The sequence below is a fragment of the Hypanus sabinus genome, chromosome 7 (assembly GCF_030144855.1).
Source record: "Hypanus sabinus isolate sHypSab1 chromosome 7, sHypSab1.hap1, whole genome shotgun sequence".
Lineage (NCBI taxonomy): Eukaryota > Metazoa > Chordata > Chondrichthyes > Myliobatiformes > Dasyatidae > Hypanus > Hypanus sabinus.
Genome location: NC_082712.1, coordinates 22,480,778 through 22,496,343, shown reverse-complemented (window position 1 = coordinate 22,496,343; position 15,566 = coordinate 22,480,778). Strand labels below are relative to the sequence as shown.

The window sequence follows — 15,566 nt, the reverse complement described above, 5'->3', positions numbered from 1 at the left end:
TGTATTCTTCCTGAGTAGATTCTATAATTTATTGGTCTAAAAAATAATCGCTGGTACTCTCCATGAGTTCTTCTTCCATGGTATCTTTGCCGTTCCACTCAATATGCAGAACAACATCATCTCAGATAATTGCAGTATCCTTCTGATAAATCTTTAACAGTTCTCCATTTATGCTTTATTCTACAGTTAGACAACATTTGGGGATCTACAGACAACTCGCACTTGTGACATCTTAAGCCTGCTAGTGTCATGATAAGTGCTGGCAAGGACTATACCCAGGTCCAGAGGAATGGCAGACTTCTATGTAGAGATGGAAACAAGAAGTTATGCATAGTAATTCCAACAGAGTGATGCTGCGAGACAAATCTTTTTCAACACAGGGATGCTGCTTTGGCTTCGAAAAGAGAGCCCACTTTAAATAATTACAGAGAGCAGAAAACCCATCCCAGTCACAACTAACTTGACAAGATTATACTGAAAGCACAAGGGCTTAGTGACTCTCATTAAGACAATTAGTTGAAACAGGTGTCAAGAAACAGAGAAGCCCAACCCTGTATGGCACATTGCAAAGACCCACAAACACACGACAGCTATTTCATATTTCTTGCCAAACTGGTTCTACATCATGATCTGTTTCATTTACTTCAATTATACCACTACTCTTGATACTTTGTTTGATTAGAACATTACTGCACATGAACAAAAATAAAAAAGTAATAAATAATATTGAGAACATAAGTTGTAGAGTCCTTATAAGTGTCCATTGGGTGTGGAATCAGTTCAGTGTTTAGGTGAGTAAAGTTATCCATGCTTGTTCAGGAGCCTGATGTTGAAGGGCAGTAATAGTCCCTGAACCTAGATGAGTGGGACTAAAGGCTTCTATACCTCTTTCCTGATGGCAGCAGTGAGAAGAGAGCATGCTCTGAATGGTGGATGCTGCTTTCCTTTTAAAAACTCTAAATTACAATGAGTTCTATTTGTTTCTACATATTGTAGTGATATCACATTTCTGTTCCACCTATTGAATAATAGGTTTAGATTTAGATTTAGATCATAAGACCGTGAAGTATAGGAGTAGAGTTATGCCATTTGGCCCAATGAGTCTACTTTGTCATTTCGTCATGGCTGATTCATTTTCCCTTTCAGCCCTAATCTCCTGCCTTCTCCCAATATCCCAACATTCCCTGACCAAAAAAAGAATCTAACAAAACCCTGCCTTAAGTATATGTAAAGACATAGCCTCACAGACACCTGTGGCAACAAATTCCACAGGTGCACCACTCTCTGGCTGAAGAAATTTCTCTTCATCAACATTCTCAAAGGACACTTCTCCATTCTGAGACTGTGTCCCCTGTTCCTTGACTCACCCACCATTCTATCCATATCCACTCCATCAAGGCCTTTCACCATTTGATAGGTTTCACAGAGGTCATCCCTCATTCTTCTGAATTCTAGCAAACATAGCTTCAGAGCCATCTAAAGCTCTTCATATGACAAGTTCTTCAGATGACAAGTTCTTCAATACTGGAATGCCTTTATGAGCTTCCTTTGAACCTTCTCCAGTTTCAGCACATCCTTTATAAGATAAGGGGCCCAAAACTGCTCACAATACTCCAAGTGAGGCCTCACCAGTGCTTTATAAAGCTTCAACATTACACCCTAGATTTTATATTCTACAATCCTTGAAATGAATGCTAACATTGCATTTTCCTTCCACACCACTGTTTCAAGCTTTAAATTAACCTTTAGGGAATCCTGGAGAAGGACTCCCAAGTCCATCTGCATCTCAGATCTTTGAATTTTCTCTCCACTTAGGAAATAGTTTACCTTTTTATTTCTTCTACCAAAATGCATGACCATGACACTTGACCTGACACTGTATTCAACCTTCCATTTCTTTGCCTATTCTTCTAATCTGTCTAAGTCCTCCTGTAGCCTCTTGTCAGTACCTCCAGTTGAACTCTGTCTTTTTGTGTGTTTTCCCCTAGCTGTCAGTCTGTGGTTTTGTATTGCCATGTGCTCCTGCTCTACTCCGGCTCCTGTATTACTGAGTACTCCATCTCTCATCTGTTTCTCATTATCACCTGTGTTGCTGCCACCTGTGTCTCATTGTGCTCCACCTATCATCTGCCTCTCTGTTTATTGCTCAGTGTATTTCAGTCCTGTGTTTTCACCTGTTTGTTGCCTGATTGTACCAATGAATTTTCCTGAGCCTTTCCAGCATTCATAATCTGTACTCTGTCTATCTGAATATCAACTCTGCCGGTTTCCTGATTATGGTTTTTGGATTTCTCTGAATGTTTTGATCTCTGCCTGAACTTGGATGTGAACTGGCCTATAATTTCCTTTCTTCTGCCTCTCTTCCTTCTTGAAGAGTGGAAAGACCTTTGCAATTTTCTAGTTTTCTGTAATCATTCCAGAATCTAACGATTCTTAAAAGATCATTACTAATTGTGTGTGTGGCCTGATTACACAACTAGGTGATTAATAAGAACCCTGGAGATGGAAGCTAAGTTTCATGGTTCTTTACTGGCAGAATCTGAGCTCAACACAGACGTACAGATCAATACATGCCTAATAGTGTATGCAATGATGTGTTACTAAAGCATAAAGTAGTCCCTTATTATAATGTAGGCTACACAGTACAATAATGCCTCCACAATTTGTTCATTCACCTCTTTCAGAACTCTGGGGTGCACACCACCTGATTCAGGTGACCTATTTACCTTCTTACCTTTCAGTTTCCCAAGAACCTTCTCCCTAGCAATGGCAACTTCATACACTTCTGACCCCTGACACTAACAAACTTCCAGTATACTGCTAGTCAAGTCAAGTTGCTTTTTATTGTCATTTCAACCATAACTGCTGGTACAGTACACAGTAAAATGAGACAATGTTTTTCAGGACCATGGTGCTACATGAAAAATACAAAAACTACACTGAACTACATAAACCGTAGTGTCTTCCACTGTGAAGACTAATGCAAAATACTTATTCAGTTCATCCACCATTTCTTTGCCCCCTATTACTCCCTCTCCAGCATCATTTTCCAGCAGTCCGATATCCACTCTTGCTTCTCTTTCACATTTTATGTATCTGAAGAAACTTGTGGTATCTGCTTTAATATTATTGTCTAGCTTACTTTTGTATTCAAACTTTTCCTTCTTAATGACTTTTTTTAGATGCCTTCTGTTGATTTTAAAAAGCCTTCCAATCCTCTAACTTCCAACTAAATTTTGCTTTATTATATGCCCTCTCTTTGGCTTTGACTTCTCTTATTAGCTACCGTTGCCTTTAGAATACTTCATTCTCTTTGGGATGTATATATCCTGTGCTTTCTGAATTGCTTCCAGAAATTCCAGCCATTGCTGCCTTGTCATCATCCCTCCCAGTGTCCTCAAATCAGTTCTGGCCAAATCCTCTCTTGTGCCTCTATAATCCCCTTTACTCCACTGTAGTACTGATACATCTGACTTTAGCTTCTCCTTCTCAAACTTCAGTGTGAATTCTATCATATTATGATCACTTGCGGCTCAGGGTTTTTCTACCTTAAGCAATCTAATCAATTCTGGTTCATTGCACAATGCCTAGTCCATCGTTTCTGATCCCCTAGTGGGCTCAACCATGAGCTGCTGTTAAGAAGCTATATCATAGGCATTCTGGAAATTCCTCCTCTTGGGATCCAGCACCAATTTGATTTTCCCAATCTACGGTACCTGCATATTGAAATCCCTAATGACTATCGTAACATTGCCCTTTTGGCATGCATTTTCTATCTCCTTTGTAATTTGTAGACAACATCATTACTACTGTTTGGGGGTCTGTATACAACTCCCATCAGGGTCTTTTTACCCTTGCAGATCTACCCACATCGATTCAACACCCTCCAACCCAATGACACCACTTTCTAATGATTTGATTTCATTTTTTACCAACAGAGCTAAGCTGCCCCCTCTGTCTGCCTGTGTACCTTTGGACATTAAGCTCTCAGCTGTAATCTTCTTTCAGCCATGGTTCAGTGATGTCCACAACATCATACATGCCAGTCTGTCACTCTGCTACAAATCCATCTACTTTATTCCTTGGACTGTGTGTATTCAAATATAACCCTTTCAGTCCCATATTCACCCCTTTCTATTGCAACTCATCCCGTTGACAGCAGTTTTGCCCTTTCATCAGCCTCTCATTGCTAGGAGTCTCAACACACACACTGCCTCTGTTTGTAAGCTCATATTTCCAGTCTCCCTGCCAAATTAGTTTAAACCGGCAAACCTACTCGCAAGGACATTGGTCCCCCTCAGGTTCAGGTGTAACCCATCCCTTTTGTGTAGGTTACACCTACTCCAGAAGAGATTCCATTGATCCATAAATCTGAACCCCTGCCCACTGCACCAGTTCATCAGCCATTCATTCACCCATCAAATCACCCTATTCTTACCTTCACTGGTGCATGGTGCAGGCAGCCCTATTTTCTGAGGTTTCTACCTAGCTCCCTACAATATTTCTTCAGAACCTCCTCACCTTGTCTACCTGCATTATTGGTGTCAATATGTACCATGACTTCTGGCTGCTCACCCTCTCCCTTGAGAATGCCATGGACCCGATTGACATCCCTGACCCTTGCACCTGGGAGGCAACATACCATCGGGACGTCTCTATCGCGCCCACAGAACCTCGTCTCTGTTCCTCAGACAATGGAATATCCTGTCAACACTGCAGTCCTCTGCTCTTCTGAGCCAAAGCACCCGACTCAGTACCAGAGACCCGTTACTGGTTCTACACTCCCTAGTTGTATTAAGGAGCATTATTTGGGAGTATGCCTTGCCCATGAGTGTGTCAATACCCGCTGATGTGAAAACATTGCAAACGGTTAATTCCAATTTGTACCGAATGCTTTTCTGAAGTAATGCCTTCTCTCTACACTGTATTCAACCGAGGATTGTGCCAAGGAAGGTTTGAATCAATTGCGGTAGCCGTGATTTTGCTAAGGAAGGTTTTAATCAATTGCGGTAGCCGTGATTTTAACAAGAGTGAAAATTCTTTTTTCCCAAACTGCAGATTCTGTTGGCATCCGAGAAGTGAAAGGTTAGCGTTGCTTATCTAACCCCAGAATGAGCCAGGTCTCTTTCTCTCGGAGTAGACTGCACTCTCCGCGGCGAAATTTCCTACAATATTATCTCCCAAGCGCTTCACACAGAAAAAAAGTCTCGCAGAATTCACAAGAGTCAAAACTTCCATCCTCATTCAACTGGGTGTGGTACAGGGGCATATGCCCACTTTGTAATGATACCGTTATAACACTTCGATCAGTGGACGAGAGACTGTACTGTGTATTTAACAAACGCGGTACTAAGAGGGGGTTCCTCACTGACATCAGTAGTTATGGGCATATTATTTAAACGAAAGTGTCCAAAGACCAACGGTTTTCAATTTATAGAGATTTATAAGATAGTTCTTTTTGCAGATCCGTATGACTTAACGCGGGTAAAGTGTATCAGATTACTAAAAAAATAAATCTTATTTCCTTGCAAGGGTGAGCATCTTCATTTCGTTAAATTAAAAACATGCACACACCTTTTTTTCTAAGATAGAGCCTACAGGCGGGAGGGTTCTCCCATTGCGAGAGGAGGGGGGAGATGAGTCGGTGGTCTTTTTCTCGCGTTAATGAAACACCCCCTTTCCGTAAATGCTCGTTCCTGAAAAGCCTCCCTGGCGTCCGAAGCACCTAATATTCTGCACATTCCCTCCCGTTTGCTGAAATCATTTTCGTTCGCAGGAGCAAATCATTTTCCGAGGGAGCATTTGTGTGCCTGGCAGAAGCACAGCTCAGGAGTTGTGGCTGAACGCAGCGAGCTCAACTCATTTGAATAGATGCTTTGCAGAGGGGCACAATGGTCAGTATTGAGAGGCAACATTGATAATCACAGAAGAGCAATTTGAATGAAATTACACTTGACAAGCAATCTCGAGGCGAAACCGAGTAGAGTGGGAGAATAAGAACCAAGCTCTCAGGACTTGCCCAATTCAGAAGACTTTCTTCTCTCTCTCTCTCTCTCTCTATTCCCCCCAGAGCTTTTGTTTAATTTCGTGCAACCTCTAGGACTGACGACAGGCAGCAATGGAAGAAAATATGGAAGAAGGGCAAACCCAGAAAGGTATTGTTAAGACAAAGTGTATCAAAGAACACAACTTTATATTTATCGGACGTTAACTTGGCTAAAGTGCGCTGGGCATTTACAAGTAAACAGTCTTTATTAGTTGATCGCTGTGATTTGGTCTGATCTTTGCTTCTGTCAAAAGGTGGGAGTATGCGTGTGTACGCCCGCGCGTGCATGTGTGTCCATCTGTAACTGTGGATGCGTAAATGTAGCCGTGTCAATTGTACGCGCGAGTGAGTGTGTAGAAGTGCGCGTTATACATACATGCCTGTTGTATGTGTGGGCGAGCAGATGCATGTGTGGGCATATGTATTCGTGTGTTAATCTGCAATGTATGGGAGTGAACATGGGCGTACGCTTGTTTGTTTATAAGTGCGTGGGTGTATATTTTCGCAGCTCTTTATGCAGATTTATGACTGCGGTGTTACCGATTTAAGAACGGCAGAGTTGCTTGAAATATTGATGTTGGTTCAATCTTGCACTGTCCACGAGAAGTGGCTTTGTTAGCACATTGCATATCTTTTTTTACACCTAAGGGGACAGGTCAAGAGTGCCTAAACGTCAGTGAAAACAGTTAGTGTCTTATTTGTTTTATGTGATAGGGAATCTGCTAAGTAAGAAATATTGCTACTCGGGGATCTAAGTACCTTCCTGGAATCAATATATCTAAACACTTCATTTAATCAAATATCTATACATTTTTGTATTTGCATATACCTTTATGAGTTGGTATTTCTTGTGTATCTATGTGAGGGTGCACACATACAAAACATACATGCACTCATATAGAGTACAAATGCACATTTATGCAAGAATGCACATGGTAGAGTGCCGTGCATTACACGCATATGTAAATACTTCGCATATTAATTTACAAACAAATTGTAAATTAATATACAAATTCTCAAATGTGTAGTCGAGTCTTTGTGTTTTAAGATGTGCTCATCTGAGCTACCTGAATCAGCTCATATGTGTTTGCCACTTCTATTTACTGTTATTTTTTTTCTCTGTATTGCTTTCTGATTAACATTATATTTGATTTTCTATTAAAAATGCCAGACCCTTGAAAAGAAACGAAAACATTCAGCAGTGGAATGCTGGTTATTTAGTGAGCATATTGGACATTATCTTTAGTCTGGGCATCGTCACCAATCCTATTATACTGTTGAATGTTTGGATGTCAATTAGCGGACTGGTTTCTTTCTTTTCCCTCCATTGCATTGGGAATCCTTTCTGTACTTCAAACAAATAACTGGACCTGAGGTCTCTAGTCTAAACTTGGCATCGGACTTCTGTCTTCCTAATTGCTTCATTGCCTGGGGGTGCAATGCCTCGCTGTACAGTGGGGCTGTCATTTGTGTGAAAGCTTTCTCTAGAAAGCATAAACTGAGCAGATTGTAAGCGAGAGAATGGAGTGGAACATAAAAAAATTCTTCTGCAGCTGCCATTTTGAGTCATGAGGTAACATAAATTTGCAGTCATTTTGTTTAAAATGAGTACAAATATATTTATTTTTATTCCAACGGACACCGAGTCCGATCGCATGTTCCAATCAATCATGTATCCACATTGTGCCAGCGACTGTCACGCTCACTCATTAGAAGCGACCCATAAAAGAAAAATAGGTTTGATAAAAATGCATTTATTATCTTGACTTATGTTTCTGTCTATTATCAACAATAAATTTAAAAAAAAACAGCTGTCACTTCGACATTCGTGTCAACAGAGTTCATCCGGTGCAATACAGGCTTTAATGGAAGGAAAGGTCTCCTTTGTTTATCAGGCGAAGAGTGTTTATCTTGTACGATTTCTTCTAATTAGTGGAGTAAAAGAAACAATGTGGTATGAACTGAGGTTAATAGTGGGCACGTTGAGCAGGAGGGTGGTTTAAAAACTGGAAATGTCAAAACTGAGATTGATCACCAGTCGTCATAAACACAGAAGAGTCTTACAAGGCCCTCTAAATCACTGTTCTTAGGTTGTTCAGAAGAGAATTGACTCCACACCTTTCAAAAAAAACCCAGCAAATTTTCTTTAAATGACAAGAAACTGCTCTTCCACCCTCCAGCAATTAATTAATATATACAGTACAAAGACCAGTGTTTGTTTGCAGAGTCGGTCCCTATCTATCATACATTAGTGCTGTAATTAGATCTTTGTTCTTTTAAGCCCTTACAATAGCTGGTTAAATTTATAAAATATGCAACTAGCAGTTGTCCACAGATTGTACTTGAATGCTTCGTAAACGATTTTTATCATTGAACTTACTAAGTGTTTAGATAAGAGCTAATTTTTTTAAAATATGAAATTTTGGTTTAGATGGTGTGTGGTGGTAAGTACATTGATAATAACAGTGGATTAATCATCTGTTGGCCTAGGGGCTGACAGTATAGAGACCTGGATTCAAATCTCAACATTCCAGTTGTGAAATTTAAAATTGACTTAATAATATGAAGTTAAATAATATTTTTCATTAGTAATGAAGACCACAAATTATTGGATTGTTGTTCCCCTTCTGGGGAGCAAAAATATTATCCTTAACCTGGTCTTCCCTATATTGGAATTGGTTTATGATGTCACATATATCAAGATAAATGTATTGAGGTATATGTGACTCCTAGTCCACCAGAATGGTTGGTTTTGGCAGCCATGCTCAGTTTGTAAAGAATCTCATTAAAACCTATCAAATATTGAAAGGCATAGATAGAGTGGACCTACAGAGTATGTTTCTGATAGTGGGGAATCTAGGACCAGAGGGCACAGCCTCTGAAAAGATGCATGTCCTTTGAAAATAGGAATGAGGAAGAATTTCTTTAGCTAGGGGGTGGTGAATCTGACAGTCAGCTGTGGCTGCTAAATCACTTGGTATATTTAAAGCTAAGGTTAATAGTTTCTTGATTAGTAACAGCATCAAAGGTTCCCGGGAGAAGGAAGGAGAATTGCGGTTGAGAGGGATAATAAATAAGCAATGATTATATGGTGGAGAAGACTTAATGGGCTGAATGGCCTGATTTATTATGGTCTAATGGATGGTCGTTCACACACCTCTGTAGTTCCTGATCATCATTAGGTAATTTTAAAAGAAGTTGTCGAATTAAGCTATTTGCTAGGTTTGGAAGAGAAAGGGTGGATAACCAAAGTCAGTGCTTCCTCTGACCATTTGTCTCCTCATTGAGTCATACTGTTTTGAAACCTCATATCCACGCTGACCTTCAAGGACCTGTCTATACCAATCCCTTTAGTAACCAAATGATGGAGTGTGTCAGCATGCAATGTCGCCATGCTATATTGGCACCAGAAGCATGGTGATACTTGTGGGCTGCCCCCAGCATATCTTGGACCCTGTTGGCCATTGGTGCAAAAAACACATTTCACTGTTTTGATGCACATGTGACAAATAGGGCTAATCTTAATCTTAAACTGATCTTTATGTATTTCCCCTCTGCTTGATTGTCTGGCTGAGTGAGGTAACGCTGTAAAATTTCACGTGTGCGGTTTTGTAGAGAAGGGTTCTTTGAGAACACTGATATGAAGGTAAATGATATCACTAGCTGCTGGCTTTGTCTGCTGCTGCTTCTGAAACCCATTCCAGATTTTTGTGTATTAAATGCTCCAAGTGCAGTTCTGAAACATGCTGTCCATCAGAGGCAGATTTAGATTCATTTATTTATCACTTGTATATCCTAACATACAGTGAAATCTGTCATTTTCATTAACAACCAACCTTCCTAAGGATGTACTGGGAGCAACCCACAAGTGTTGCCACGTATTCCAGTGTCAACACAACATGCCCACATTCTCAGCAGAACAACGCTCAACATGACAAGAAACAAAGGAACCACAACAACACAAGCCTCTTCCTCTCTCCCATACACACATAGAACAGTCCTCCAACCCTAGGACCAGCTTCTGGACCTCCAGTCTGCAGGCTTTGGCCATCTGAACTTCTGAAAGTTCTGGGCTTCGATCTTCAGTGTTGACCCCCAGCTAAGCCGATAACTCCAGATCTCAAACTCTAGGCTTGCTGACTCACCGACCCTAATGCCTCCTGCTGGCATGGACATCCGATCCCGGGACCCACTGTTCTGGGACAGGCCGGCATCCATGAATATCGCTTCTCATAGATCCAGGTCGCTGGCCTTCAAATGTGGTGCACACAACAGAGGCCTAGATTCAAGATGTCCTTTGTCCTATGTCCATGTCCCTGGCCTTCAAATGTGCTGCACACAACAGAGGCCTAGATTCAAGATGTCCTTTGTCCTATGTCCATGTCCCTGGCCTTCAAATGTGGTGCACACAGCAGAGGCCTAGATTCAAGAATTCTTTGTCCTATGTCCATGTCCCTGGCCTTCAAATGTGGTGCTCACAACAGAGGCCTAGATTCAAGATGTCCTTTGTCCTATGTCCATGTCCCTGGCCTTCAAGTGTGGAGCACACAACAGCGGCCCAGATTCAAGATGTCCTTTGTCCTATGTCCATGTCCCTGGCCTTCAAGTGTGGTGCACACCACAGAGACCTAGATTCAAGATGTCCTTTATCCTATGTTCATGTCCCTGGCCTTCAAATGTGGTGCACACAACAGCGGCCTAGATTCAATAGACAATAGACAATAGGTGCAGAAGTAGACCATTTGGCCCCTCGAGTCTGCACCGCCATTCTGAGATCATGGCTGATCATTCACTATCAATACCCAGTCCCTGCCTTGTCCCCATATCCCTTGGTTCCCCTATCCATCAGATATCTATCCAGCTCCTTCTTGAAAGCATCCAGAGAATTGGCCTCCACCATCTTCCGAGGCAGTGCATTCCACACCTCCACAACTCTCTGGGAGAAGAAGCTCTTCCTCAACTCTGTTTTAAATAACTGACCTCTTATTCTCAATCCATGCCCTCTGGTACTGGACTCTCCCAACATCTGGAACATATTTCCTGCCTCAATCCTATCAAATCCTTTAATTATCTTAAACGTTTCAATCAGATCCCCTCTCAATCTCCTCAATTCCAGCGTGTACAAGCCCAATCTCTCCAATCTCTCTGCGTAAGACAGCCCTGCCATCCCAGGAATCAACCTAGTGAATCTACGCTGCACTTCCTCAATTGCCAGAATGTCCTTCCTTAAACCTGGAGACCAAAACTGTACACAATATTCCAGGTGTGGTCTCACCAGGGCCCTGTACAAATGCAAAAGAACATCCTTGCTCTTGTATTCAATTCCCCTTGTAACAAAGGCCAACATTCCATTTGCCCTCTTCACTGCCTGTTGCACTTGCTCATTCACCTTCATTGACTGGTGAACTAGGACTCCTAGGTCTCTTTGCATTTCTCCCTTACCTAACTCGACACCGTTCAGACAATACTCTGCCCTCTTGTTCCTGCTTCCAAAGTGGATAACTTCACATTTATTCACATTGAATGACATCTGCCAAGTATCTGCCCACTCACTCAGCCTATCCAAGTCTCCCTGTATTCTCCTAACGTCCTCTTCGCATGTCACACTGCCACCCAGTTTAGTATCGTCAGCAAACTTGCTGATATAGTTTTCAATGCCCTCATCTAAATCATTGACATAAATCGTAAAGAGCTGTGGCCCCAATACAGAGCCCTGTGGTACCCCACTAGTCACCTCCAGCCAGTCTGAGAAACACCCATTCACTGCTACCCTTTGCTTTCTATCTGCCAACCAGTTTTCTATCCATGTTGAAACCCTGCCCCCAATGCCATGAGCTCTGATTTTACTCACCAATCTCCTATGTGGCACCTTATCGAATGCCTTCTGAAAATCTAGGTACACAACATCTACTGGCTTACCCTCATCTAACATCCTTGTTACACCCTCAAAAAACTCCAACAGATTAGTCAAGCATGATTTGCCCTTGGTAAATCCATGCTGGCTCGGCCTAATCCTATTTCTGCCATCTAGATGTGCCACTATTTCGTCCTTAATAATGGACTCAAGCATCTTCCCCACGACTGACGTTAGGCTAACAGGGCGATAGTTCTCCGTTTTCTCCTTCCCTCCCTTCTTGAAAAGTGGGACAACATTAGCCACTCTCCAATCTTCAGGAACTGATCCTGAATCTAAGGAACATTGGAAAATGATTACCAATGCATCCGCAATTTCCTGAGCCACCTCTTTTAGAACCCTCGGATGCAGACCATCTGGACCCGGGGATTTATTAGCCTTCAGTCCTACCAGTCTACTCATCACAGTTTCTTTCCTAATGTCAATCTGTCTCAATTCCTCTGATATCTTATGACCCTGGCCCATCCATACATCTGGGAGATTGCTTGTGTCCTCCCTGGTGAAGACAGATCTAAAGTATGCATTAAATTCTGTTGCCATTTCCCTGTTTCCCATAACAATTTCTCCCAATTCATTCTTCAAGGGCCCAACATTGTTCTTAACTATCTTCTTTCTCTTCACATAGCTAAAAAAGCTTTTGCTATCCCCTTTTATATTCCTGGCTAGACTGAGCTCATACCTGATTTTTTCTCTCCGTATTGCTTTTTTAGTTCAGATCTGCTGTTCCTTAAAACTTTCCCAATCATCTGTATTCCCACTCATTTTAGCCCTGTCATACTTCTTTTTCTTTAATGCTATACAATCTCTGACTTCCTTTGTCAACCACTGTGGCCCCTTCCCCCTCTTTGAATCCTTCCTTCTCATTGGAATGAACTGCATTTGCATCTTTTGTATTATGCCCAAGAATATCTGCCACTGCTGATCCACTGTCTTTCCTGCCAGGGCATCCGCCCATTTAACTTTGGCCAGCTCATCCCTCATGGCTCCGTAGTCTCCTTTATTTAATTGCAACACTGACACCTCTGATCTGCCCTTATCCCTCTCAAATTGTAGATAAAAACTTATCATGTTATGATCACTACTTCCTAATGGCTCCTTTACTTCAAGATCACTTATCAATTCCTGTTCATTACACATCACCAAGTCCAAAATAGCCTCGGTCCTGGTTGGCTCAAGCACAAGCTTTTCCAAAAATACATCCCTTAGACACTCCACAAACTCCCTATCCTGGGGTCCAGCACCTACCTGATTCTCCCAGTCCACCTGCATGTTGAAATCTCCCATAACAACTGCATTACCTTTAGCACATGCCAATGTTAACTCCCTAATCAACTTGTACACAATATCCACGCTACTGTTTGGGGGCCTGTACACAACACCCATTAGGGTCTTTTTACCCTTACTGTTCCTCAGCTCAATCCACACAGACTCTACTTCCCCTGTTCCCAAGTCACCTCTTGCTAAGGACTGAATCTCATTCCTCACCAACAGGGCCACCCCACCCCCTCTTCCCATATTTCTGTCTCTACGATAGCACGTATACCCTGGTACACTCAATTCCCAGGCCTGATCCCCTTGCAGCCATGTCTCCGTTATCCCAACAATATCGTAGTTCCCCATTTTCATCTGAGCTTCAAGCTCATCTGTCTTATTTCTGACACTATGCGCATTCAAGTATAGAATTCTTAGCCCATTCCTCCTCTCTTTGCTTAAAACACTGTCTACTGTACCTAACCCAGCTCCTTGAACTTCCATCGGGCAAATTGCACCCTGAATTTTGATGACCTTCTCAAGATCACCCAAACCTTGTACACATTTAACCCCATGCACCTTCTGACCAACCCTCTGGATCTGGATCCCTGCCCCCTGCACATCTAGTTTAAACCCCCCCGAGCAGCACTGGCAAATACTCCTGCAAGAATGTTAGTACCCCTCCGGTTCAGATGTAGACCATCCCTTCGAAACAATGTCCCTGGAACAAAGACCAATTATCCAAAAATCTGAACCCTTCCTTCCTGCACCATGCTCTCAGCCTCGTATTAATGTGCATAATCATTCTATTCTTCGCCTCACTCGCACGTGGCACAGGTAGCAATCCCGAGATTGTCACCCTGGAGGTCCTGCCTTTCAGCTTCACTCCTAACTCCCTGTACTCTCTAAGCAGGACCCCCTCACTCACCTTACCTACATCATTGGTCCCTACATGGACCACTACATCTGGGTTCATGCCCTCACTCTCAAGAATAGCCTGCACCCGATCTGAGATGTCCCGGACCCTGGCACCAGGGAGGCAACATACCATCCGAGACTCCCGATCTGCCCCACAAAATCTCCTATCTGCCTCCCTGACTATAGAGTCCCCTAAAACCATCGCTCTCTTCTCTTCCCTCCTCCCCTTTCTAGTTGAGGGTTCAACCTCTGTGCCAGAGGCAGGACCACTACAACTCATTCCTGGTAGGTCATCCCCATCAACAGTATCCAGTACGGTATACTTATTGTTAATGGGAATGGCCGCAGGGGTGCTCTGCTCTCTCTGCCTGCTCCCCCTGCCTCTCTGGACCGTCACCCATCTGCCTACTTGGTTTTTTGGTGTGACTACCTCCTGATAACTCCTATCTATCTCTGCCTCCACCTCCCGAATGATCCGTAGTTCATCCAGCTCCTGCTCCAACTCCCTAACTCGGTCTGATAGGAGCTGCAGCTGGACGCACCTTTTGCAGGTGTGGTCATCAGGGACAACTGTGTTGACCCTGACCTCCCACATACTGCATACGGAGCACACCACTGCTCTGACTGTCTCCCCCATACCTGAACTGGATTAATAGAATAAGTTTAAAAAGCACCTAGCAACCTTACCTTCTTCCCCTCAGCGAGCAATCACACAGGCTTACCGAAGTCCCCTTACGCCGAAGCCCATTTAGCCAAAGCCCAGGACTCTGCTTCCACGGACTCCGCTGCCCGCTCTGACAAGAAGTCCTGCCTTTTAAAGTGCGCACACAAGATTCAAGATGTCCTTTGTCCTATGTCCATGTCCCTGGCCTTCAAGTGTGGTGCACACCACAGAGACCTAGATTCAAGATGTCCTTTGTCCTATGTCCATGTCCCTGGCCTTCAAATGTGGTGCACACATCAGAGGGCTAGATTCAAGAATTCTTTGTCCTATGTCCATGTCCCTGGCCTTCAAATGTGGTGCACACAACAGAGGGCGAGACTCTGTGGATATCGTTCATCACCCATCCACTTTGCTGACCTTTGAAGGTGAAGAGGGAAGCAGGGGTCCAGACCTTGATCAGATAGGGCTGAAATCCAGGGCACATTCCTTCTTTCAGTTGGTTATGAACATTATCTTGAGAAAATGGTGTGGAGCTTGCACAGTGTTCTGTCCAATCCTCTGATGAACAGCATTATTTGGCTGTTATTAAGTTGTTGCTCTGAGTCTGCACTGTAGGTAAAGAGATGTTGTACATCTCATGTTAATGGAACTCAAAGATACTAGATTAGCTTTAAAGTCCTCAAAGGCATGTAAATAATAAAAGGTGTTTTATTATTCAGGCTTTGCTTTAAGAATGAAACATATTATTGTGTGAAATCTTGAAAGCCTCAGGG

At 42.7% G+C, this 15,566-nt stretch overlaps 1 protein-coding gene across 1 annotated transcript in view; it reads left to right on the top strand.

Annotated features, from left to right (window-relative positions):
• Nucleotides 1-6,118: 6,118 nt before the first annotated feature.
• LOC132396477 (proteolipid protein DM beta) overlaps nucleotides 6,119-15,566 on the top strand; it is a 248,864-nt gene continuing 239,416 nt past the window's right edge. Inside the window, exon 1 of the mRNA XM_059974019.1 lies at nucleotides 6,119-6,155. Coding sequence (XP_059830002.1) covers nucleotides 6,119-6,155 — 37 coding nt within the window. The remainder of the gene's footprint in view (nucleotides 6,156-15,566) is intronic.